Source organism: Lineus longissimus, chromosome 1 (genome assembly GCF_910592395.1).
Source record: "Lineus longissimus chromosome 1, tnLinLong1.2, whole genome shotgun sequence".
Lineage (NCBI taxonomy): Eukaryota > Metazoa > Nemertea > Pilidiophora > Heteronemertea > Lineidae > Lineus > Lineus longissimus.
Genome location: NC_088308.1, coordinates 9,114,074 through 9,139,104, shown reverse-complemented (window position 1 = coordinate 9,139,104; position 25,031 = coordinate 9,114,074). Strand labels below are relative to the sequence as shown.

Sequence of the window (25,031 nt, the reverse complement as noted above, 5' to 3'; positions counted from 1 at the left end):
GCAATTCAAATAGCAGTGGCTGTGATAAACCGTAGGCCTACAACATCGTAATATGCAGCTCCAGTTCGGTAGTGTTTTCACATGAGAGATATGGATTCACCCTGGTGATAAGCCTTGATTCCATTCATACTGACTGGGGATAAATTATTCAATGTAAACTCGAGTGACTGTGGTCATCTGAGTGATAAGGATTCATGCTGGAGATAAACCATTCAATAATCTGAGAACTCAACTGACTGATGTCACATTATAGATATGGATTCATACCACTGGTGAAAAACCATTCAATGTGAACTCAAGTGACTGTGGTCATCTGAGAGATAAGAGGGATATATTCATAATGGTGATAAACCATTCAATGTGAACTAAAGTAACTGCGGTCATCTGAGATAAGAGGGATATATTCATAATGGTGATAAACCATTCAATATAAACACAAGTGACTGTGGTCATCTGAGAGATAAGAGGGATATATTCATAATGGTGATAAACCATTGTCACATTAGAGATATCGATTCATACTGGTAATAAATCATTCAATGTGAACTCAAGTGAATGTGGTCATCTGAGAGATAAGAGGGATATAATCATAATGGTGATAAACCATTCAATGTGAACTAAAGTAACTGCGGTCATCTGAGAGATAAGAGGGATATATTCATAATGGTGATAAACCATTGTCACATTAGATATCATTAGATATATGGATTCATACTGGTGATAAATCATTCAATGTGAACTCAAGTGAATGTGGTCATCTGAGGGATATGGGTTCACACTGGTGATAAACCATGATTCAATGTGAGCTCAAGTGACTGTGGTCATCTTAGGGATATTGATTCATACTGGCGATAAACCATTGAATGTGATCGAACTCAAGTGACCGTGGTCATCTTAGGGATATGGATTCACACTGGTGATAAAGCATGATTCAATGTGAACTCAAGTGACTGTGGTCATCTTAGGGATATTGATTCATACTGGTGATAAACCATGATTCAATGTGAACTCAAGTGACTGTGGTCATCTTAGGGATATTGATTCATACTGGCGATAAACCATTGAATGTGATCGAACTCAAGTGACTGTGGTCACCTTAGGGATATGGATTCACACTGGTGATAAAGCATGATTCAATGTGAACTCAAGTGACTGTGGTAATCTTAGGGATATTGATTCATACTGGTGATAAACCATGATTCAATGTGAACTCAACTGACTGAGTTCATCTGAAGGATAAGGATTCATAGCCTACTGGTGATTAACCAGTCCGCAGTGCCCATTCGTATTTCCCGCGTATGGTGACGTCACTATTGTTTCGAAATCGGAACTTGGACCGAAACCAATTCTAACAACCAATTCAACAGGAAATTTGAGAGGAGGACGTAAGTAAAACACCTAACACAACTTTAAGTGTTATTTTGCTATGAATCCCTTCATTTTGTACTCTAAAAAGTGTTGGAGATTAGGATATTGAACGTAGAATCAGTATATCAAATAAATATAGTTTAAAATAGCCCAGTTTGTCGCAATTCGAGGTTTAATCGTCAGTCGCATCGTTGGGGTAGCCCGAGATGTTGTGGGGATTCCCCTAGTCTAATGAACCATCGACGTATATTGGATGAGACAATCGGATTTGTTTTTTTCTTTTATCGTCTTAAGTTTTAAGACTAGGGTTCCCCTGGTTTTCCGTAATTTACTCCTAAACCTAGTGTCCTTAATTGAGAGGTTGTCCTTAATAAATAGAGAGGTGTCTGCTAAGGGAGGTTCCACTGTATTAGTGCAATACGATAGTCACACAAAGTTGTTAAAGCGCAGCGTTTAAATAATATCTACAAGTTGTCTGAAGAAACATTGGGTGATTTCAGTTTTTAGATTTAGTTTTAAAACTAAATGGGACACTAAAACCCTTGATTAAACCAGCATTGAAATGAAGTGGGTTTTAGTTTCATCCTATTTCAAAGTCGGTGTTTACTGGTTTTAGCTTGTCCAGTTTTAGCTTAAAACTAAGGGATGGTTTTAGTGTCAAAAACTAACACCGGGACTAAACTAAAACTCTCCAAAATACCAGAAATGAAATCAGTTCTGGTGTTAGTTTTGACACTCAGATTTAGCATTATCCTATTTCAAATTAGGTTTTAGTTTCACACTGAAACCAATTGGAACACCAAGGTCTGATCTTAATCCCAGCTCGGTGTTATATTTGGAAGTTTTGTAGTGCATTTTGTATTACCAATAAAACTAACACCTCAGGCATTAACACCGAGTGGATTTCAAAGTTGGTGTTGGTGTTAAGAAGGGAAAAAAAATCATGTTGTTCGTACCATTTCAAGAAGTAGTTGCATGTATTTTGAACGCTGATGGGAATGATGATGGACGTGAAAGAAGACGACCAAATTTCGTTCGACGACCAGCAATGGTAGCGGTTACTATAGGGAAACAACAGTAACAACGACAACAACATGCATGTTTGGTTTTTCCAAGGTTTTATCTCTGTCCATCTTGGTGTTAGTTTTACCTGCAGGGGTAGAAATTAAGAATAAAACTGACACTAACAGTAACACCCAACACTAAAACCAAAACCACTTTGAAATCACCCAATATATCCAATATATATATATATCAGTTGTCAGTTGTTGAAATTTTTGAAACGTTCGGAAATTTCCAAGTTCAGTGTTCAAATTTTGAACAAGGAGCAGGTAGATAACTGCATTTGTTGGTTTGTGACATCGATAACATAAGTTCAGGAGCAAGGTATTAAAAGCTCTTTTCATCCTGACAAAGTATGTGATAACTGATGAAGTATGAATGATAACATCACTGATCACATACTGACAGTTCCAACAAAGATAGTTAACCTGATATACTGACTTTATTCACAAGAATAGCTCAGAGTAGTTGTTTTACTTATATCATTTCACTCCTAGGTGGCCAAACTTGCTTCCTGCTGTGCTGCCACCTCGGATGCAAAATATGAACTAACTTTTTGCGGGAACTATTGTTTTATATTAAATACGCACATTAAAATATCATGAAAAGAGCATTGGGGGTGTTCTGCCCCCAAAATGTTTTCACGAATTAAAAAGCCCTGTTTTGTATTTGGCTCACGGCCCAGGACAGGTTATCTAATTGTTAAAGTTCAAATTTCAAGAAGTATCATGAATTTAGGCTGCTATTGTTTTCTTGTCCTTGATCTTGGAACATTCTATGAGTGTTATTGATATGATTATTTTTGTTCCAGTTTCAGTAACTGTTTCATGATCGTTTTCTCAATATATTTAGAATTTAATACGAATTTGTTTTAAAACTTTTTTTGAGAGTATGCTTATCAATTTTATTGACAATCGATGTAAAATCAATGCCATCTTCAATTTTTCAAACCCTGTTCAATACTAACAATAGCATATATGCATGGCCCCTTCAAATTTTTCAAAAAGCGTAAAGTCAGCATTGCTGCCACAGGCCCCCTTTATCCTACGCTTTTATTTCTCAACTCATTCATTTCATTTGAATAAGTTGCTAGCATAACTCAGATGAAGTTGACCAAGAAATATGTTTCATCCCCAAATAAATAAATCTTGATCTAAGTAGTCTACTATAGTAAGTCATTTTAAGAATCCTTGTATGTGGGATAAACGTATACCACCATTATCTCCTCAAAGTCAAAGAAATGTTCCTGCTGTGGCGTATCAAGAGGTGCCCCACCTGGCATGCACCCTGCCCCCCCCTTCGTTACTGAAAATCTTTAAAATTAAAACATAAAACTGGAAATGTGCGTCTGCAGTATCTTTGACCTCACCTGGCCCTTGGAAGGCATAAGGTAAGCACCGTTACATGCAGGGGCGGAGCCAGGAGCTGGGAAAAGAGGGGGCACGTGCACTGCATTTCTCATCGCAATTCCTGGTGTTTTCCAAAATTTCATGGTCAGTTTCATGTTGCATGCTCTAAAGATGAACATTGCAATCATTTATCTTGTAACAAAGGTTTCGCCACTGAAATATGACATGGAGCAGCTCAAAACGAACTACCCAGTCCTTCTTTTAGACTTGGTGGAACTAAAACTGTTTGTGTGTGTATTTGACAATTCAATTTTATAAATACATGTAGTCTCATAGTAGAATAGATATGGGGTGATATGAATTCAATAAAGACTAGCGAATGCTTTTACTTCAATTTTGTACAGAAAGGCCTAGTGTAAATGAACGTGGAGTTTTAGAAAAAAGCATTTGCTCGTCTTTATCCTTATCACCCATTAAGACGAGAAAATAAGCAATTGTAACTTGTTAGAACTTGACTCTCAATGAATAAAATATCATAAGATATATACTCAATTCTGGTTTCATTTTCTGTGGTAAGTATGTGAAATTTTCATAAATGCATATGACTTGATGACGGTTATTCTAAGATCGCTTTGACAGGAAATCATGGAAGTTGCTCGTGCGAAAACCGCTTTTTTATTACAAAGCGACGCTCTGATTGGGCTCTTTTTTTTCCACTGCTACAATCCGTCTGAAGGGCACGGATTTCATCAGGGGTTTGAAATATCACGAGGTGGAGTATATTGCAAATCACTGGTTATGTCAGGATGGATGAGTGCACTTCAAACAAGCCTAAGAAAAAACCCAAATCATGGCTTTAACTTGTGACAAACCATGCTAAACAATTGTATATGGATTTATCTTGACAAAAGGTCGGGATGCATGCAACAGGGTCCAATTTAAGCGACACCCTTGGGCCCTCTAACTCTATTAAGAGCAGGAAGTTGTGCATGTACAACTCCATATCCCCTTTAAGACCCAAAAGTAATCCTAAGAACTTCAAGATTCCGAACATTCAGTTCTGGTTCTGCGTTATCTTTTAGCCTTGCGGTCGATTGCGTAGAAGTGAGGTGACATTATGACAGCTATGTAAACGTGTCAACAATGGCAAATAAGAATATTGATGACTTACCGAGTACACCACCGGATCCAGGTGGCAAACGCGACATAACAAAAACGGATTTGATGCGGAAACATAACATGGATGCTGTGGAACAGGACTTTCTGAAAATCAAGGCAGAGAACGTCTCCCTGTATGGAAAGATTCGAGGCCTGACAGCATTAGGTAAGACTCCACATCTTGTTATATAATAATTTTATTGCTCTAATAATGTATACAGAGATACTATGGCAAAATATGAACAAATACAGTTACAAGACCAAAAAATAACAGCAAAGATGTGCAGAAGAAGTTCATAAATTGTTCGCACTGTGCTTGCTGTGCCTCTGGTGAGAGTTCCTTACATCCCAGACATTTTTTAGATATTTTCCTATTTGAGTTATTAGGGCTTGTGTTTCGAAGTTCAACAAGATTTTACAAATTTTTTGGGATCTCACAATCCCTCAACATTAATATTTATGTTGGCAGTTTATTCCAGGTAATCTGTGTGGATTTGTAAATATATTTTGTACATTACATAAAGAAGTCTGTTTCATTACATATGTGTACATATCTACCTATATCTTTTCAAGCTGGTTCCCGGCCGACCATGTTACAGAGGCATGGAGAGTTGGTGTGGGTAGCGATTCTCCACTGTCTGACGTCATGGAATTGGCCGCCAATATGGCACACCTACATGTACATGTAGCTGTGTTTATGACGTGACATCTCTTGTGACGTCATTCTACCAGTATGTCCTCGAAAATCATCTATACGATGAATGTTAAAAATGAAAATGATTTTTTTTTGGTTCATGTAGATCACTGTTTAATACATGTAGAACAATTATTTAAATTTGCAGATGTTGTGTTACATATTTCAAGTCCAAATTAAGAATTGTGTACAAAAAGTGTTGTAAAATTTCAGAAAAAATCTGAAGTTAAGGGGAGGGAGCCTTAAATTGTCCTTTCACAATATAACATTTCCATTACCTGTTGACAGTAGATGATAACACTTTTGAAATATCATCTCTAACGCATTTTGTTCGCTTTTAGTACCTGTTGGTGTGTTTATTTCAGAACGAATGTATGCCCGGGCAAAAGGTGAAGCCAGTACCTACAAGCGCCTGTATGAGGAGATGCTGGCCAAAGACTGTGGACCTGAAAGTGACATTAGCCAGGTGCAGTATAGAATCTTGATTACTCATGTAACTGTCAATTTCGATCATCTCACTGATGATGACCAACAACATTGCAGAAAGCTACTATAAACTGTGACATTGTTGTGCCTCTTTGTTTTTGTAAATCACGAAAACGTCCAAAATTGATAAAATTTTCACGGTTTTCGTAATCGAATTACAAAATTGCTGTAAGTTTTTTCAATAGAAAATATTTGAAACCCACACACATGTCATTTTCTGTTGAAGATTTCCATTTTAGAGGCCTCCTTTAAATTTTGGCCACAGAAAAATTACAAGTAACTTAAACAGCTTGCCGTGTCAAAATGACCCCAAATTAGGTTGACTAGTGTAAAACCACGTCCCCTAAATATGCTAAAAAAACCCTGTTATGAAGATATTAATACAATTGAAAGGCCTGCCTCTTGCTAGAGGATTAAATTCTGTGAAGCAAGCAGTTGCTGCCAGTGCGTGAAGGTTTTTCTAAAACTCTACATTTCTTATCCAGGGCAACGACTCGGCCACAGTCTCCCACATGATACAAGGCGAGGACATGACTGATGCCACTGACATGGGGATCACCAGCCATGATCCAGAGATATTCATTCTCGGCGGTCACGTCACAACTGACGCCGCAGCCGGCGAGGGTGACCCTGACGGTCTACATGATTCTGATGACGAAAGCGCCCCTGCAAGTTTCCAGCCCAACTCGCATGAATCATCTGCTCCGCAAGGAAACCCCCCAAGCGCTCACCAGAGTATGAATTCGGAGGCTCATGAGAGCATAGAGGAATCCTTGCAGGTAAAATGATACCCTCTACTCGGCTGTATAAGACCAGATCATATAGTTAAGATAATGCCAAGCTGAGTTAACCCCAAGTTAAGATAATGCCAAGCTGGTTAACGCCAAGTTAAGATAATGCCAAGCTGAGTTAACGCCAAGTTAAGATAATGCCAAGCTGGTTAACACCAAGTTAAGATAATGCCAAGCTGAGTTAACGCCAAGTTAAGATAATGCCAAGCTGAGTTAACGCCAAGTTAAGATAATGCCAAGCTGGTTAACGCCAAGTTAAGATAATGCCAAGCTGAGTTAACGCCAAGTTAAGATAATGCCAAGCTGGTTAACACCAAGTTAAGATAATGCCAAGCTGAGTTAACGCCAGGTTAAGATAATGCCAAGCCGAGTTAACGCCAAGTTAAGATAATGACAAGCTGAGTTAACGCCAGGTTAAGATAATGCCAAGCCGAGTTAACGCCAAGTTAAGATAATGACAAGCTGAGTTAACAACAAAACTTGAAAAACCAGTGGGTCCGGTTGTTCAAAAGCTTGAAAGTCACGTTATCCCTAACGATTACGTAAAGTATCCTCAAGGGCGTTATCTCTTTCAGTTAAACCCATTAAGATTTCACGTTTAGACTTAACATTTCAGTTAAACCTAACGTTGTTTTGAACAACTCAGCCCAGGTCCCGCTTTTGGCTTGTCGAACGTGATGTATTTTTATGTCCACGAACTCGATATTTAGCTTTTTATATAAAAATGTCTTGCAGATCATACAGCCAAACACGCGACACCTGAACTCCCAGGAGCTGAGGGTGGAGATCCCTGCAGACATGGCACCCTCTCCATCCCTCTCACCCGATAGCATGATGTTCCAAGCACAACTGATGGGTATCGTGAAATCAGACCGCAACAAGCTGAAGAAGGAAGCAGCAGATGCAAAGGTAAGATCTTCGAAATCTCTGAAATATTAGCAACCATTTTATTTCCTGAAATTGCAGTTGAGCATAGTCGCTTGAAAGGCCTACATCGTTCGTTAAAATTTTTGAATTTGTAATTGAATTTAAAAATGTCCAATTGCGAAAGTACATACTCAATATAAATTTCAACATTGCCGTTGTGTAGACTGACATACAAATACTATTGAGTACCAAGTTTAAACAAATTTGTATTCACTATAACTGCACTACAGCATTGTGTATCAGTGGATTTCTATTTAACTGGACCACAAGTAACTACGAAGAGCGTACCCCTTTAAGGAATTGATACATAACTGGAGGTATTGGTTGTCTCACCAAAACCGTGAGGGTGGAGCTAAATGTAGACCAAAACCATGGCGTCGCTGAGGTTTTGGCCAACACTTTAAATCCATCGCTGAATTCAAAATGTGGCTTTGTGCTTTTACATTGTAAACTGGTTCATTAAAAATCGAGGTGTTAAGCTCACCTCCAGAGATCATCACCAAATTTTTATCGCAGTTACATGTAATGAAGACACATGACATGTCTCGCCAGTTTTTGATTTGACCCATATTGTACTTTTCAAAGTCACAGCCGTCAAACAGCTTATATTGGCCGATGGTGGCACGTTTGGTAACTACTGGAGCTATTGACTTAAATATGGTACATATGTAGCCCTGTGTCATGAAATTTCAATCCGGTTCGATTCCTGGTTTGGGCACCAGGTGGCTTTAATCGAAAACAATAACGTGTTTGTGAGGGAGGTGAGTAGAATGGCCTCGGTGATTTCATTTAGAAATCAAACTCGACATAATTTTTCTTTATGCAGGAGAAGCTGCGTGAATTGACGGAGGAGAACGAAAACCTACGACAGCAACGGACTATAATTACGGACCTGGAAAGAGAGCTCAATCATCTCAGGTTTGGACCCCTTAATTTAGCAGCCCTTAATGTTTCTTGGACCATCAGTTATTACAAACGTTGCACCCTTTGAGTGTTAAAACAACCCCAATATATTACAGTGGAACCTCTCTCTTAGGGACAACCTCGGGACTGACAAGTGCTGTCCTTAATAGAGAGGTGTCCTGATTAGAGAGGTCAATTTGAAGGGAAACAACCAATTCGGGACCAACACCAGTGTCCCTAATAGAGAGGTTATCCTGAAAAGAAAGGTGTCCGCTAAGAGAGGTTCCACTGTCCTGTCACTGTTATTTCCGGTAGGAATGTGCCAATTTTTCGAATATTGCTGATTCGTGTTTCATATTTCAGGGCCAGAAAAGACAGGGATGGCTCGCCTTCTAGCAGTGCAGGCGATTGGGTTCATGTTCCGGTAAGTTTTTTAAAATGACGTGTTTGTTAACCCCTAGAACCCCAGTGGCCGGTTTTCCGGCCCAAACAAGACTGATATATACCCCAGTGGCCGGTTTTCCAGCCTGAGGGGATTCCCCTGTTTATAACACTGTTTTACCGCGTATAAACCCAGCCCATCAGCGAGCCCGTAGTATAGACAGCTCGGGAGAAACTTCAATCGATAATTCAGCAAGTTGTAGACCAATTTTCCTCGGATTTTTGCCAAAATGAGCCGTAGAATGAGGACTCTTGATGAGGTAATGGATGTCATTTTGAGTTCTGAATAAGAGAGTGTGTTAGGTGATGAATATGGCCCAGAAAGTGACTTTGAAAGCGAACTGGGCCTAGAAACATTCCAAATACAATAAACATTGAGAGTACACCACTCGATTACTTCAGTTTATACTGGGGTGAAGAAATTTGGGATTTGATGTTGACTGAGACAAACCGGCGTGCTCAACAAGTACATGCTGCACACCCCAACAAGTTCTATGCTAAGAATTTGATAGATAAACCCCTTACTCTACCAGAATTGAAAGCCTTCTTTGGTCTGAGGATAACAATGGAGCTGTTGTTTTGGTATACAAGGATCGATATGAACAATATTGGAGGTCCAAGGACACCTTCCTTGCTCATACGCCTGCCTTTTCTAAAGTCATGCCAAAGCACAGATTCATTTCCATTTGGTCTCTTCTGCACTGTGTGAATGAGGAAGACCCTGGCCTTGACAAGCAGGACAAAATCTACAAGACAAGACCAATATTAGATCACATACTTCCAAAGTTCAGGCATTACTTCGTACCAGAATGCGAACTCTCTTTAGATGAGGGAATGATCCCGACAAAGAATAAACTATCATTCAAGCAGTACATAAAAGTTAAGCCTACTAAGTGGGGTATCAAGTCCTTTCTACTAACAGATAGTGAACATGGTTACATTTGTGATGCTGAAGTCTACACAGGAAGGAGACCTGATGCAGAAGAGATTGATGGACTTGGTGTCATTTGGAACTTGGTTGTCCGCCTGATTCAGCATTACGCTGCTCAGAACTACGCTCTCTACACTGACAGATTTTATACCACTGTGCAACTGGCTAAGTACTTGCTTGAAAATCATGATGTGAGGCAATGTGGGACTGCTATGACCAACAGGAGAGAATTTCCAGGAGCCCTGATCCATAGGAACAATGAGCTGCCCAGAGGACACTTTGAACTTTTATTCAATGGAAATGTTGCCACCATTGTCTGGCAGGACAAAAAGCCGATTTACTTTGTCACTAGTATCTACATCTCTGCCCCTCCTGAAAATGTTCTCAGATATAATGCCACTGAGCACAGAAGGATAGCAGTTCCTTGTCCTAAAGCTGTCAAGGCCTACAACTCCTACATGGAGGAACATACAAAAATGATCAAATGACGAAGTTACAGAAGTGCAGACGTCATTACAAATGGCCAAGATGGCTTGTGATGAAGTTTTTCATGTGGGTAGCCTACAATGCATATGTCCAGATGGGATATGTCAAACCCCATGGTGTCCCAGGCATGAGAACATACACTTTCCACTTCTTTATTGAGGCCCTGTGTGAAGAACTTGCTAAGGATGTTCGAACTACAGAAAATGCACATGGTGACCGGAGATCACAGGAAACCCAGAATTTGAGACGACTCAAAACTGATGAAAATCATGGGGTAGTGGTAATAAGTGGTAATAAGGAGTGCTGATTGGAGTACTAACCATAGGTGTGTAGTCTGCTGTGAGAAGTACAAAAGGGAGAAGGCAGCACACCCTAGAACTCAGGAAAAGAACTTGCCTAAAAGGTGTAAGACTGTCTTCAGGTGCACATTCTACGAGGAATACTTGTGTATCGGGAAGCCGGATCACAAATGTTGATTTGATTGGCACAACAAGGCCCAAAAACAAGCACCAGAGCATAGAGTAAGTTCATACCTTTTACTTGATACCAAATATGTACATACAGCTTTTAAAATGCATCTTTTACAGGGCAATGAACATGTTTGTCTATTTCAGGATATGTGCATACAGCTTTTAAAATGCATCTTTTACAGGGCAATGAACATGTTTGTCTATTTCAGGATATTTACCCCCCCCCGGGTCGCCGGGGTGGGGGGACAGATTAGTATGGGGCGGCGGGGTTCAAGGGGTTAAACGTGTTAATTTTTCAGACATGACATCTGAAAGAAAATGTGAAAAAGTGCCCTCCCGTGAAAGGGCGGAATGAAGTAACTCACTTTGACAACTCTTTCCAAAAAAAATCGTTGTTAGTTATACTTGTGTTAATTTTTCAGACATGACGTCTGAAAAGGTGCGCTTCCTTCCAAAGGTGCATTCTAGCTGGTACCTGAACCACTTTCAGAAGTTTTTGAAAAAAAGGGTGCTTCAGATGTTCCCTTAAAAAAAAGGATTGCGTTGTCATCGAATCCAGTGTAGTTTTAGTAATCAGCAGTCAGTTGGCCTGTGCCACAAGAATCAGAATCAACGAGCCCTCTCATTTTCAGTAACATTTCCGAGATTCTGTACTAGGATGGAAATGCTACATTCTACCACATTAATTGAAAACATGAGGAGTTTTGAAATTTTCTTCATTCCTCTTGTGTCGTGTGCTCAGATGAAACAATGAACCTGGAGTCCCAAGCAGAATCAGCGATAGTTCGATTTCTTTATTTAGAAAATGATGTCATTTTGATGTCACGTATGTGCATGCGTAACACCGCTCGACAGAGGATGGCGTAAAGCGACAATATCACTATCGCATGATTCACTTGACTACGAGTTTTTATCGTAAGTTGAGTAGGCCTGCCGAATATTCTGGGTCTAGTTGTTAGAAAGTATGTTTGCTCATAACTTCATGCTGACATGTTGTTTCATGTGCATTGATGTACATGAAACAACATGTCAACATGATGTTATAACATATTTGGTACAATAGCAGCTATAGGTCATGAGTTAAGCATCATTATGACCTCCATTTCTCATTTGCGTATTTGTTGCAGTACATCATTGTAAGTACAGTAGAACCTCTCTATTAAGGACTCCCTCGGGATTGACAAGTGCTGTCCTTAATAGAGAGGCGTCCTGATTAGAGAGGTTCAATTGAATAGAAACAACCAATTTGGGACCAAAACTAGTGTCCTTAATAGGGAGGTTTTCCTTAATATAGAGGTGTCCACTAATGGGGGTTCCACTGTAATAATTTCAAAGTGATAATCGATTGGGTAGTTCGGTCTTTTTACATGTTACGATTCCTTTCATTTCCCACACCTCAGGCGACACCAATGCAAAGACGAATGAAACTGACTAATCAGTGCATGACTCGTTATTAAGAAATTTGCGTGGGACTTTGAACAGAAACACATCCTGTTCATGTTCCATCCTGTTTAGTATATGAATTGGAAATGTTCAATTGCGAAAGTGATACTGAATGTAAACATCAGTATTGCCTTTGTCTAAACATATAAAGACTACATAAATACCAAGTTCAGTAAATTTGCATTCATGATAATATCACTACAGCTGTGTGTATAGCTATTCTGTTTTACTTGACCAACCGTGAATATAAGAAAGGTGTCATCCTTTATAAGTGGTTGCGGAATAAGTTTGTGTAATTCTTGTGCATTTCTTAATGCAGAATGAAAGGACACGCGACATGGAACTACCAGTCGGGGCAACGGGCCGTGATTCTGACGACATCTCACCAGCTCACAAAGCAAAGATCCATAAGATGCAAGAGAAAATGGCCAAGGTAATAATACAGAGAGACAGTTCTTTTGTAAACTCTTGAATATTTGCATCTACATGTAGTTATTTTTGCGATTTACGAAAAATGTCTTTAAAAAGGAAAACATTTCTCAAAACAATTTATGATTTTTATTTCTTCAGCGAAAATTTGGCGACTTGAACAATATTTGTTTATCAGTTTGTTATAAACAACTTTACTTTAAAATAATTAAACTCACTAAATCGAAATTGACACCACATGAGAAATAATTATGATAGCAGTCAATAGATGGCAGTCTGACAAATAACATGGTACCTGCAGTCCATTTTGCCCAAAAATGTGGCTTAACAGGTACATGTACTTGAACGCAGTTCTTCTTTTGTTGAATTTGTAGATCATTAATGTCATTAATGCCAACCCACATCCTCTGCGCGAAGATTCACTTTATAGGAGTAAAGGCGTTTGAAGGATCACCAAGGTAAAAATGGTGATGATGATGGTATTACAAAAATGTTGACTTAATTTATACATCCGCCTTTCAGCTTCACCGTGCCAACCGTGAGTGGGAAGAACACTGCAAACGTATGGCCGAGGACCACAAGCGGAACGTTGCGGGATTGAAACAGAAATTGGAAGACGAGGTTAACAGCAATGCCGGCCTCAAGGAGCATGAACAGCGCCGCCAACGCGAGATGGAGAGCCTCTTCACAGCCATTCAGAGGCAGCGCAGCGAACATGATGTACGCACACCACCAAAAAAATTTTAAGGCGATTCGCACAATTTTCTGGAGAAGATAAAATTTTCATAGTTTTTTTATTTTGGCAGACGACAAATTTTTTTCATGATTTTAAAGAAAATGATATATATTCACAATTCTTATTTTGGCAAATGTCGGCAAAAAAGACATTTTGTTGTTTATAGTGTTCCCTATTGCAGAGGACACGCAACTAGATATAGTTGTACAACTACATATGAAAAATTATGTAGTTGTGCAACTGTTACACAAAAAAACATGTAGTTGTGCAACTGTTACACCAAAAAACATGTAGTTGTGCAACAACTGTTACCCAAAAAAACATGTAGTTGTGCAACTGTTACAAAAAAAACATGTAGTTGTGCAACTGTTACAAAATAAAACATGTAGTTGTGAAACTGTTATGGAAAAACTGGTGCATTTTATGCAACAAAATTCCTGCTCAAAATACCCCCCCCTCCATGTCGATCATATCCTTTCATCTATCTGTAGAAATATTAACAAATTTTCTTTGTTACCATTTAGGTCAACCTGGAACGCGACCTGCACATGGAGAAGCAGCGTTCAGCCTCGTACCTAGAGCGCTGCCTTGAGTTGGAGCGTGAAGCCAACAACTGGCGTGAGCAGGTGAGAACATTGGAGTATGACGCCAACAGGCTAAGGGTGAGGACACCTTTGTTTTAAACGTCTCATCTCGTTGGGACCGAGCCTTGGGCTGACTGTTGCGTTGCCTGCTTAGAAATGTCTCCTTGTTTGTTGCGGTTATTAAGCGTTAGCATCGAAATTTGGAGTTCTATTCCCGCAGACATTTGTGTTACACTTGATGCATTCAATGATTTGGCAAAACTCATTAAAGGCCTACTCCGTTCGTTAAAAATTTTGAATTTGTAATCGAATATGAAAATTTTCAATTGCGTAGATGCATACTAGATATAAATTTCAGCATTGCCTTTCTGTAGATAGGTAGGCAAATACTTTAAATACAAAGTTTCAACAAATTTGTATTCATAATATTAACTGCACTACGGCATTAGTGGATTTCTATTTAACTGGACCACAAGTAATTACGAACGGCGTACCCCTTTAAAAACTCAATATTGTTACATGTCTTTCATTTTCCTAACAGACGCGATATTCTCAACATCTCCTTGCCATTATTGCTCTTATGTTGTGACGTCAGGTTACATTATACCTGTCATAATTGGACAGAGAGTTCGCCGCAGCCATAGGGACATTTACACTTTACAAGATCAGATCGTTCATGATGTCATGAATGATGTCATCTTGAAATATGTACTGCATTTGCACAGCACAAAAAAGTGAGCCAGAAGTAAAGAGGTTCCAATTTTTGCCCATAACGAACCTGACCAGATCACATTCGGGGGGGAGGGGGAGGGGGAGGGGGGGGAGGGGGAGGGGGGAGGGGGGAACAGAAATTAACACTAAAGTCTTATTGCTTAGTCAATGTTGCTTATAGTTATTGTGTAAACATTGTAAATGTGTTACTTTATGTGCTTACATGTACATGTATGTCTGTGTTTAAATCCTTTGTTGAAAAGTTTCTTTTCAAGTTGCTTGAAATTGATAACTGGCTAAAACAGGGGAGTTTATCGGCGGCGAATGATGACACAACCACATCACTTTGTTCGTCATGCGCGGGTGCCTCTGAGAACATTTGAAATCATTCTGAAAACAATGTTTTTGTTTTCATGGTCATTTTGTCTGTCATGTGTGTTTTTAGCTTAAGAGAATAAAGCTATGGCTGTGTGACCGTAATGACATTCCCGCAGACAATGTAGCGCGTGCACAGCATGGAAATTTCAGACTGATTTTTCCAAACTGTGTGCTGAACCTACTCATTCACAACAAACTGCTTCATTCATGGACACATAGTTTGTATTCATGTAGCCAGCGTAGCAAACTCACTACTTGGGTAGTTATAATAAAATGCACTAGTCTTCCTCTTTTTGACCTTTAATATGCTGTTCAATATTACTGTTATAAGAAATGATTATCATATTTATACACTTAAGTACAGTGGAACCTCCCATAGTGGACACCTCTCTATAAGGACAACCTCTCTATTAAGGATGCTGGTTTTGGTCCCAAATTGGTTGTTTTCATTGAATTTTGACCTCTCCAATCAGGACACCTCTCTGTCAAGGGCAGTAGTTGTCAGTCTCGATGGTGTCCTTAATAGAGAGGTTCTACTGTATTAGAGAAATTATTATCAAAATTAATACCCCACCTCCCAAAATGAAGCTGTTGGGTGGAAAGTGAGTGGGTCAGTTTCACCCCACTTTATTGGGCCAATGTTAACCTTTGGGACTGACAAATGATGTCCTTAACTGAGAGGTGTCCTGATTACTCAGGTCAATCTCAATAGAAAGGGCCAATTTGGGTCCAAATGCAGTATCCTTAATAGGGAGGATGTCCTTAATTAAAGGTTCCAATGTACATCCTAAGGCCTGATTCCACTATGGCCTTAACCTGCTGCAGGAAAAATGTGTTCAGCCCCAGCAGCTAATTGGTAATTTGAATGACCCATTTCGTGCCAGTGGGTAATTTGAATTACGTAATACCTACTTGGACCAATCCTATGAATAAACCCCTGAACAGCGGCTGCAGCCCGAAAGTGCCAATTAGAATCAGGCCTGTAGTCTTATAGCTCAGTCCCGTGTGTTGATTCTTGTGTAGGTGTGTTGTCTTCTGTGCAATTGTCCGTCTACAAATAAAACCTTTAATCTTGTTTCCTCTACAGACAACGGTGAATGTATTAAAGCGACCAAAAAGTTTTTCACAGGCGTTTGATTAATTACAGTGTCGGTCATTATCTTATTGGCAATTGTAACTGACCACAGAGCCTGTGGAATGTGGTAAATGACAATCATTTCCTGCTGTACTGGATGCTGTGGCTTTTGAAACATTTAATATATACTTTTACCAAATATAGCATAACGTTAGTTAATAAAAAGGGGCCATCAATAATTAGGTAGATAATTAAAGTAAGCAAGCGCCCAACCACCGATGCTTTCGGACCACCCTTCCCCTGTACGCTCTGGCACCGACCCCACTTGGCGCATACATGCTTTATAGACGTCCCCAAAGGTACATTTAATTACATATATAACACATTTTGGCCATAATATCTTAACTGTGGGCAGAAGAACTTGTCAAAGACACAATGATCCAAACGAAATGAGGCATTGACATGCCTTTATTTGCCTATTAAATTTATAACTATTTCAAATGTTTTGCACTAATATTTCTCTACAGGAGGACAGGCGTAATATGGTTGAGAGCATGACATCCCCACAACGGGCCAGCAGTGGAACTGTGGACAGCCTGAAGACCCAGATTGAGGTCCTCAAAGTCCAGGTTTGTTAAGTCAATAGTTAACTCAGGTTTTGTCCTTTTTGCATTTTACATGTTTGGTTGCCTGGGGCAACATGTACTTCCTCCGCAGTAAAAATGACTTTATTTTATGCTGGATATCAATTTGATTCTCAACTTTGCCTTTATTCTCTATTGCTGTCAATAATGTAATCTTCTGAATTTGATCTGTACAGGGTGTTGTTAACTGAAACATCTTGGCTATAACATGTTATGAGCCTATGATTTTGATTGGTTCTAATTTCAGGTGACCACGTACAAGGAAGACTTTGACACCGAGAGGAAAGAGCGCGAGAAGCTTCTCCGTGAAAAGAACGAGTTCCAAGAAACCATCAGCAACGTTCTCGAGGAGAATGACAAGTTGAGGACGGAGGTAAGTACATGGAAAGTACATGGAAAGTACATGGAAAGTTGTTGGAAGTTAAGTGTTATAGTCTGGATAGGAATACACTGTGGAATTACATGTAGAAGATACGGAGACGGATTTTACGTGCTTTGTCGTCAAAAGATAATACCGTCAGATCGGGCAGAGTACCATTGCAGTGTCCTTTACGTCCTGACGTCTCCACCTGTCACCTGTGGTGGTTGTGACGGCCCCTTTGTTAGCCTTGTTTGGTTGTCAAGTGAGAGTTGGAGCAGGGTGTTTTTGCGCTAAAATGGCATCGGGGTGTCATTTATGGTCGGGAGAGGTTTTGGCAGTGCTTATACTGTCAAAATGAAACGGTTTCGGTGTAGTGATGACCTCATCAGGTTTGTTTATATGACTTTAAACGGAGTGGAGTAGGGCTGTGTGCCTACTTGGCCCTCGACAATCGATCTTTTCTTTTTACATCGCATCATCGCAGAACGTGTTGTGATTTTCGTTTCACTTGGTTTCCATGTTGTTGCAGAATGCCCAGAAGACTTCAGAGATTTCCAGGCTCAACAGCCAAGCAGGCGGCAAGGAACATGAAAATGTGGAACTGGTAAGTCAAGATGACTTTTTCTTTTGCATCACTTTTGGAGAGGATTAGTATAGTGCTACCAAGGAGCCTCATAGCCTAGTGGCTAACACTGCTGGCTACCACACAAAAGGGCCCGGGGAGAAGCCAGTATTGTATTTCTGCATGAACCGGCATTGCTTTCAAGGAACTATTAATTCCTGGCCTTCACAGTCCTTGAGACCTAAAACCAAGGTTCCTTGTATCTGATGTCTATGTCAGGGCAGGTTAAAGACCCCACCAAGTGAGAAACATGATTAGCTTGCGCGGACTCAACCACTGGCCGAGGTCAAAATCAATAGGCCTGGCCGAAGTCAGTGTCAGTAGGCCAGTAAACCCAATTGGTGTCTAACCGTAGTGGCACACAAAAACGCTTTTCCTCCCTTGGAGGAGGAATACTCCCTGGAGAAATGTCACCTCCAAGTGCAGAGCGAACGCTGAAGAACTCTGACGAAAATAACACCTCAGGTGCAGAATAAGAATGATAATGGTCTGTCTACATCAAACTCTTCCTCTCTACATGTATTGATTCTCTATCTCTGTCCCGATGGCCTAGTGGTTCAGGGGAGTCCGCCTCTTGAGCGGAAGGTCAAAGATTTGAGGCCCGCTGGTAACCTCCTTCCGATCCGCCCACCAGCTAGTTAAATATAGGGTACAAACTGCCTTGTCACCACGCGCCTGGCATTAGAGTGGAGTTTGGAGTTGGCAAGTTAGGAGTGTCCCAGAAGCCAAAGCTGGCTGGCCCTTTTATTTTGGGTGACACTAAACAAACCTTTTTTTACTTCTTGTAATTGCAGAAGCGGAAAGTCAGTTCCCTCGAAGGCCAGGTCCGTCATCTCCAGTCGTTTGGTTCCCAGGGACAGTATGGAGTTAACCAACGCCCGACTGCTCCACCTCCGCAAGGTATGTGCATGCGCCTTAAAGGGGTACGCCATTCGTAATTATTGGTGGTTCAGGAAAATAGAAGTGCAGTTATACACAATGCTGCAGTGCAGTATATATTATGCATGCATATTTCCTGAAACTTGGTAGTTATAGTATTTGTATATTTATCGGTACAACAGCATTGCTGAAATTTAAATTTAGTACGTATTCACGCAATCAGAAATTTTCTAATTCAATTACACGTTACAAACATTTTGACGACTGGTGTAGGCCTTTAATGATGTGACCTTACGCTGTGCCTAACTAAAAAAACTAAAAATAGCATAATTTGACAGCAGAAATGAAAACATCAATGCCTAAGCTCTTCGTAGAACTTTAAGTTTTCATAATCGCACCAAATCAACCATTTTAGAGGCATATTTTGCAATTCCGAGAACAGCGTGAAAAAATGTCTCGATTTTTTGCTCTGGGCACTTTCAAATCCCTGACTGATAAACCTTTGTTCCAGGTTACTATGGAGCTACCTACCCAGCAGGCCCACCCCAACATTGGCTCTGCAAGAGGTGCTCCTACAGGAACGAGGCTGAGAGATCCTTCTGTGAGATGTGTGGCAACGTCAGGTACAACCAGTACGACTACCAGTCACCGCGGATCGTCCCCCATGGACCAAGCCCGGTGAACCTTGGGGCACCGCCTGAATACCCCCACATCGGCATGTCCAACCGCCCGGGTGACCTCCAGACAGACAACGGCTAAGGTATGTAGGAGCATCCATTCATAGTATGTATGCACCGAGGGGGAAGGGAGTTGATACCAAGGCATAAAGGCCGAGTACAATTTGGGTTAAATCTTAACTTGACGTATGTATCTCCCCATAGTTCAATTTTTTCTCCCACGCACTGACTAGCACCTAAATATTGCCTACTTTAAGTATGGTAATCATAGATTGTCTGCAAACGCAAAGTCCCATATCAACTAGGTATATGCGTACTGTGATAATTGGCAATACTTAGCACAGCCACATAATCAGCATGCGGTGCATCTCGACGTTACTGAGAGCATTGGCCCGTCGAACTTGAGAATCTTTGCTAATAGTGCTGTTGTTGTCAATAGCTCTCGGGCATAAGTCGGTTGACATGTGCAGGTGCTGTTCAGGGAGAGAGGTTCCAAAATTGTGGGTTTTGGACCGCATGTACGAAAATGGATGCTTTTTTCGCTACACTGAAACACATATAGCAACAAAGAACTGGGAACCATTTTCGACTTACATGTAAGGTTCAGATAGGGCCAGCCAGATTTTGCTTATGTGATACTCTTTACTCCTTATCTCTCGTGCCAGGCACCAGACCCTTTATTTTCAAAACTAGCTGGCTGTATTGGAACGAGCTGACGATGGGTCTTAAACTTTCGACCTCGCAGTAAAGTGGGCCATTGAGACCAGTCGTAAGAAATATCAAATTGACCAAAGTGGATGAAAAAACTTGACTAATCTTGACTCCTGGCCAGCCGTCGATGTCGCAATCTGCTTGAGACTCACAATTAATTGTGGCTGGTGAGGAATCTTTCTTAATTCTGCATTATTCTTCATTGAAAATGTTCGTGGACTATAAGTTGTGATATTTCTCTTTAACCGATATCTTTTTTTTAAACTTTCAGTTGGCTTGTTGACACATGAAAGCGTCCAAACCAAGAATGTCGTCATGACGGTCATTTAATCTAACACATTCGGTGTTCCTATAGATTGCATGCAAATGATTAGTGTGTGTTCACTGATACTTACATATATATAGAGGTCTTATAACATCATCAGCAACCTCGTCTCTGATCAGTATCATATACAGAGGTCTCAACACCAGACACCTGACGTATGACCAGTGTCATGAATATGATTGTCCATCCAGTGTATCATTGCTATCATTGTGGTTACAATTCATGATTTGCCTGCAAATGCATGCGTCCACTTTCCAAGGTATTCCTGCCTCACTTCATGGTGGTGGGAAACAAAAGCGCGTCGAAGGACTGTTCCCTCTCAAGTCCCATCATCCGATCAGACCAGGATGATCTAGCACAGCTGTGTGATGAAGTCCCCCAGATGATTTCCGCAGCTTCATCAAGCCCTGCCCGACCTTCTGCCTCGATGAACTTCTCCGACAGTTTCGATTACACAAACCATAGAGCCTGAAGAGGAGCAAGATCTATTGCTGGGCTTCCACTAATGTACAATTCAAACTTCTTGTATGTAGAGGGCGTTTCTGGATGCATCAGAAAATGTACGCAGACATTCTGACTTTTGTCATGTTTATCTGTTGCGCCCTCTACACTGGAACTCTGTCGCTTGCATTAGCGCTGACCCAGTGGTAACTCTCGCTAATCCACCTTTAAAGATCAGATTTTATGAATAAATGTGCCCTCCTTACGATGCAAGTAGCCACCCACTGAACAGACACAGAGCTATTATGTCTTTGCATGTATGTGCAGCATAATAGTTCTTTGTCTGTTTCATAGGTGGCCCCCCTAGTATTTCAAGGAGGCCACATTTCTTCATACAACTTGTCCTTTAAACCAACACTCCATTTAATGCTGGGAACTAACAATGAAAGAGATGCGAGGAGGATAACTTGAAAACCTAAACTGAAAACAAAAGTGATTACGATCTTTCATGAATTCATAAAATCATGAATTCATGAAAAATTGTCTAAGTTTCAGTTCTGCATATCTTCCTTGTTTGTGTTCCATCCACAAATCTGCTGCAAGATCTGTTTCAAGCAACAGTATTTGGAAAAGAGGAACCGAATCTGTCTGATGTAATTTGTTTTATGCACTGGCCAAAAATCAAAAATGCGATCACACATTTCCATATTTGGTTTGTTCAGTGCAAGACAACTCTGAGGGTGGTTTCGTCTCCAGTTTTCCAATTCTGTTTAACGCGTCCCATTTTGGTTGACCTCAACCAAATCCGATTAAGAAACTGGAAAGCAAAGCAATCAAGTTTGTTCAAATTCACCATGCATTGACTCAGAAATGGGAAAAGACATCACATGATGTTTGTTACATGAGAGATGATATCTCGATTGATCCAGATAATACATGTCAATCGATTCAGACTTAATAAGTTGATCAGGAAAAAGTTTTTTTTCATGTTAAAACAAAATTGACATGTGATGTCCTTTCCCAGCCACTGCAGAAATGGAAATCCAAGCCATTTCTGAGAAAGTGTTGGTTAAAATTTTGCGCAATGCATGGTGATTTGAAAAACTGATTTTGAATCTAGTTTTGGTCAGTTGTTTCTGGCAACTTCATTGCTGGTAGAAGGAATGGGAATTATAAAATGAGAATTCATCAATTAGAACCTGGAAAAACATCCAGTCTTTGTGCATGAACATTTTGGCGAATTCTATTCCCCTTAATTTTGTTATTCAACATTCTCCGAAAAAGTTACTAGAACTGCAGACATGCAAATCGAAACCACTTACTGATAGCAGCCAAAAAATGGAAACTCATAATTCTGGTAGGCCTATATACTTTGCGATTTACATATTTACATGTGATTGATGTTTTATTTTGTTTTCAAACTTTTTATTTGGTGCTTTGACAAACATTAGTTATCTCCATTATAACTCAGATTTTACAAATTTGAATAAACGAAAAACTGAGACAAATATGAAATAATTCTTTGAATTTTGCCAAAAGGTTAGCTGTGATTGCTTTCAACGCTGTTTTGCTTATGTTTTTGCTTTGTGCATAAATACCTTAAACCCTTGGTGGTATATTTCCGATGTTCAGCCGAGAAACGCGGCTCCAAACTCAAAATACGCCAAATGCTACTGGGGATCAGTTCCAGTGAGTTTTCCGATCTCCCCAATTTTTCTTCTTTTTTGTGGGGACATATTGTTCCGTTGGAAATGTCACTACCGATCCCCGGCCCAAAAAGGGTTGTCATGTTGCACGTTATGTTATTAATATATGCTTTAGTTGTGATGCAATGTTCCATAGTCATTGGTCAGTAACTCATCGGTTTAATGTTGTTTTTTGCTCGTATTCATTGAGATAATTTACAAATATTCCTTAGATAAGGTAAGTGGTACAATTATAATAGCCCTTTCCCTGTGGAGCTGGCAGTGCATAATGCACTCTGAGGCTATAATGGTACCAGGGCGGTTACAGCACTGTGGAGCTGGCAGTGCATAATGCACTCTGAGGCTATAATGGTACCAGGGCGATTAGCCCTGTGGAGCTGGCAGTGCATAATACACACAGAGGTCATAATTGTACCACTTGTGCCACTTGCACCACCTTACTTTACATGTATTAATATTGAAAGGCAAAAAAAGCTTACGTACTGAATACATTGAACGTGAGTTCCTGAACATGACACAATTTTCTGATGAGAGATTTTTTTCATTGTTCACTTTTCATGTTGTGTTTCTTGCTTTGTTTCATCTTGATTGATTGAATTAAAAGTCTTGAATATTCATAAAATTGTCTTCAAAGATTAAATCCAAACCAGTACATATATCTTAACCTATCCTGAAAATTTTAAAATCCTACGCCAACCTTAAAAACAATGACATTGATGACATCCATATTGTTAATTGAAATATTTGATTGTCATCTTTCCATCTGGTGGCAGTTTCTCGAGTACCTTCACCATTCAAGATAATTCTTCCCTTAATGTAGTTACATCATTGTATATGCAATGCGCTTAGAAAAAATAAAATTATATTGCTCTGGCAGTGATATAATCAAATTGTTGCTTTGTGTGTTGTAATTTCCGGCTCAAGGGTCAGTCAACTGGACTAATATTTCAATGGAACACAATCCCATATACATGTATGAGAGATATTCAAAAAATGGGGTCATTTTGTTGATTTTTGCTTTGATTCCATATGAGATTCTCTTCTGTGTGTCGCTGAGAAGTAGTGCTGTATTTGGTAAAGTAGGAATCTGACTGGAGCAAAGATGTGGGGCAAAAATGGTGGACAATGTCACATTCTGCCTATACCAAAGATGGTTGACATGTCACATTCTGTCTATACCAAAGATGGTGGACAATAACACATTTTGTCTATACCAAAGATGGCTGACAATATCACATTCTGTCTGTACCAAAGATGGTTGACAATATCACATTCTGTCTATACCAAAGATGGCTGACATTATCACATTCTGTATTTACCAAAGATGGCTGACAATATCACATTCTGTCTATACCAAAGATGGTGGACAATATCACATTCTGTCTATACCAAAGATGGCTGACATTATCACATTCTGCCGATACCAAAGATGGTGGACAATATCACATTCTGTCTGTACCAAAGATGGCTAACAATATCACATTCTGTCTTTACCAAAGATGGCTGACAATATCACATTCTGTCTTTACCAAAGATGGCTAACAATATCACATTCTGTCTTTACCAAAGATGGCTAACAATATCACATTCTGTCTTTACCAAAGATGGCTGACAATATCACATTCTGTCTGTACCAAAGATGGCTGACAATATCACATTCTGTCTATGTACCAAAGATGGTGGACAATATCACATTCTGTCTATGTACCAAAGATGGCTGACAATATAACATTCTGTCTGTACCAAAGATGGCTGACATTATCACATTCTGCCGATACCAAAGATGGTGGACAATATCACATTCTGTATTTACCAAAGATGGCTGACAATATCACATTCTGTCTATACCAAAGATGGCTGACAATATCACATTCTGTCTATACCAAAGATGCTGGACAATATAACATTCTGTCTGTACCAAAGATGCTGGACAATATCACATTCTGTCTATACCAAAGACGGCTGACAATATCGCATTCTGTCTATACCAAAGATGCTGGACAATATCACATTCTGTCTATACCAAAGACGGCTGACAATATAACATTCTGTCTATACCAAAGATGGTGGACAATATAACATTCTGTCTGTACCAAAGATGGTGGACAATATCACATTCTGTCTATGTACCAAAGATGGTTGACAATATCACATTCTGTCTATACCAAAGATGGCTGACATTATCACATTCTGTATTTACCAAAGATGGCTGACAATATCACATTCTGTCTATACCAAAGATG

At 39.9% G+C, this 25,031-nt stretch overlaps 1 protein-coding gene across 2 annotated transcripts; it reads left to right on the top strand.

Moving 5' to 3' along the window:
- Positions 1-1,313: 1,313 nt before the first annotated feature.
- On the top strand, positions 1,314-23,678 carry LOC135487943 (TNFAIP3-interacting protein 1-like). Of its 2 annotated transcripts, none has more exons than XM_064772256.1 (16): positions 1,314-1,385; positions 4,862-5,103; positions 5,997-6,097; positions 6,603-6,896; positions 7,644-7,817; positions 8,662-8,753; positions 9,102-9,162; positions 12,829-12,942; positions 13,461-13,658; positions 14,199-14,300; positions 16,950-17,051; positions 17,314-17,439; positions 17,957-18,031; positions 18,844-18,949; positions 19,440-19,688; positions 20,588-23,678. In XM_064772256.1, exons 2-15 carry the CDS (start codon positions 4,923-4,925, stop codon positions 19,685-19,687), a joined length of 1,974 nt encoding a protein of 657 aa, XP_064628326.1. In that variant the 5' UTR covers positions 1,314-1,385; positions 4,862-4,922; the 3' UTR covers position 19,688; positions 20,588-23,678. The 2 variants fall into 2 exon arrangements, with proteins under 2 accessions (XP_064628326.1, XP_064628317.1); XM_064772247.1 differs by having other exon boundaries at positions 14,199-14,336.
- Positions 23,679-25,031: the final 1,353 nt, after the last annotated feature.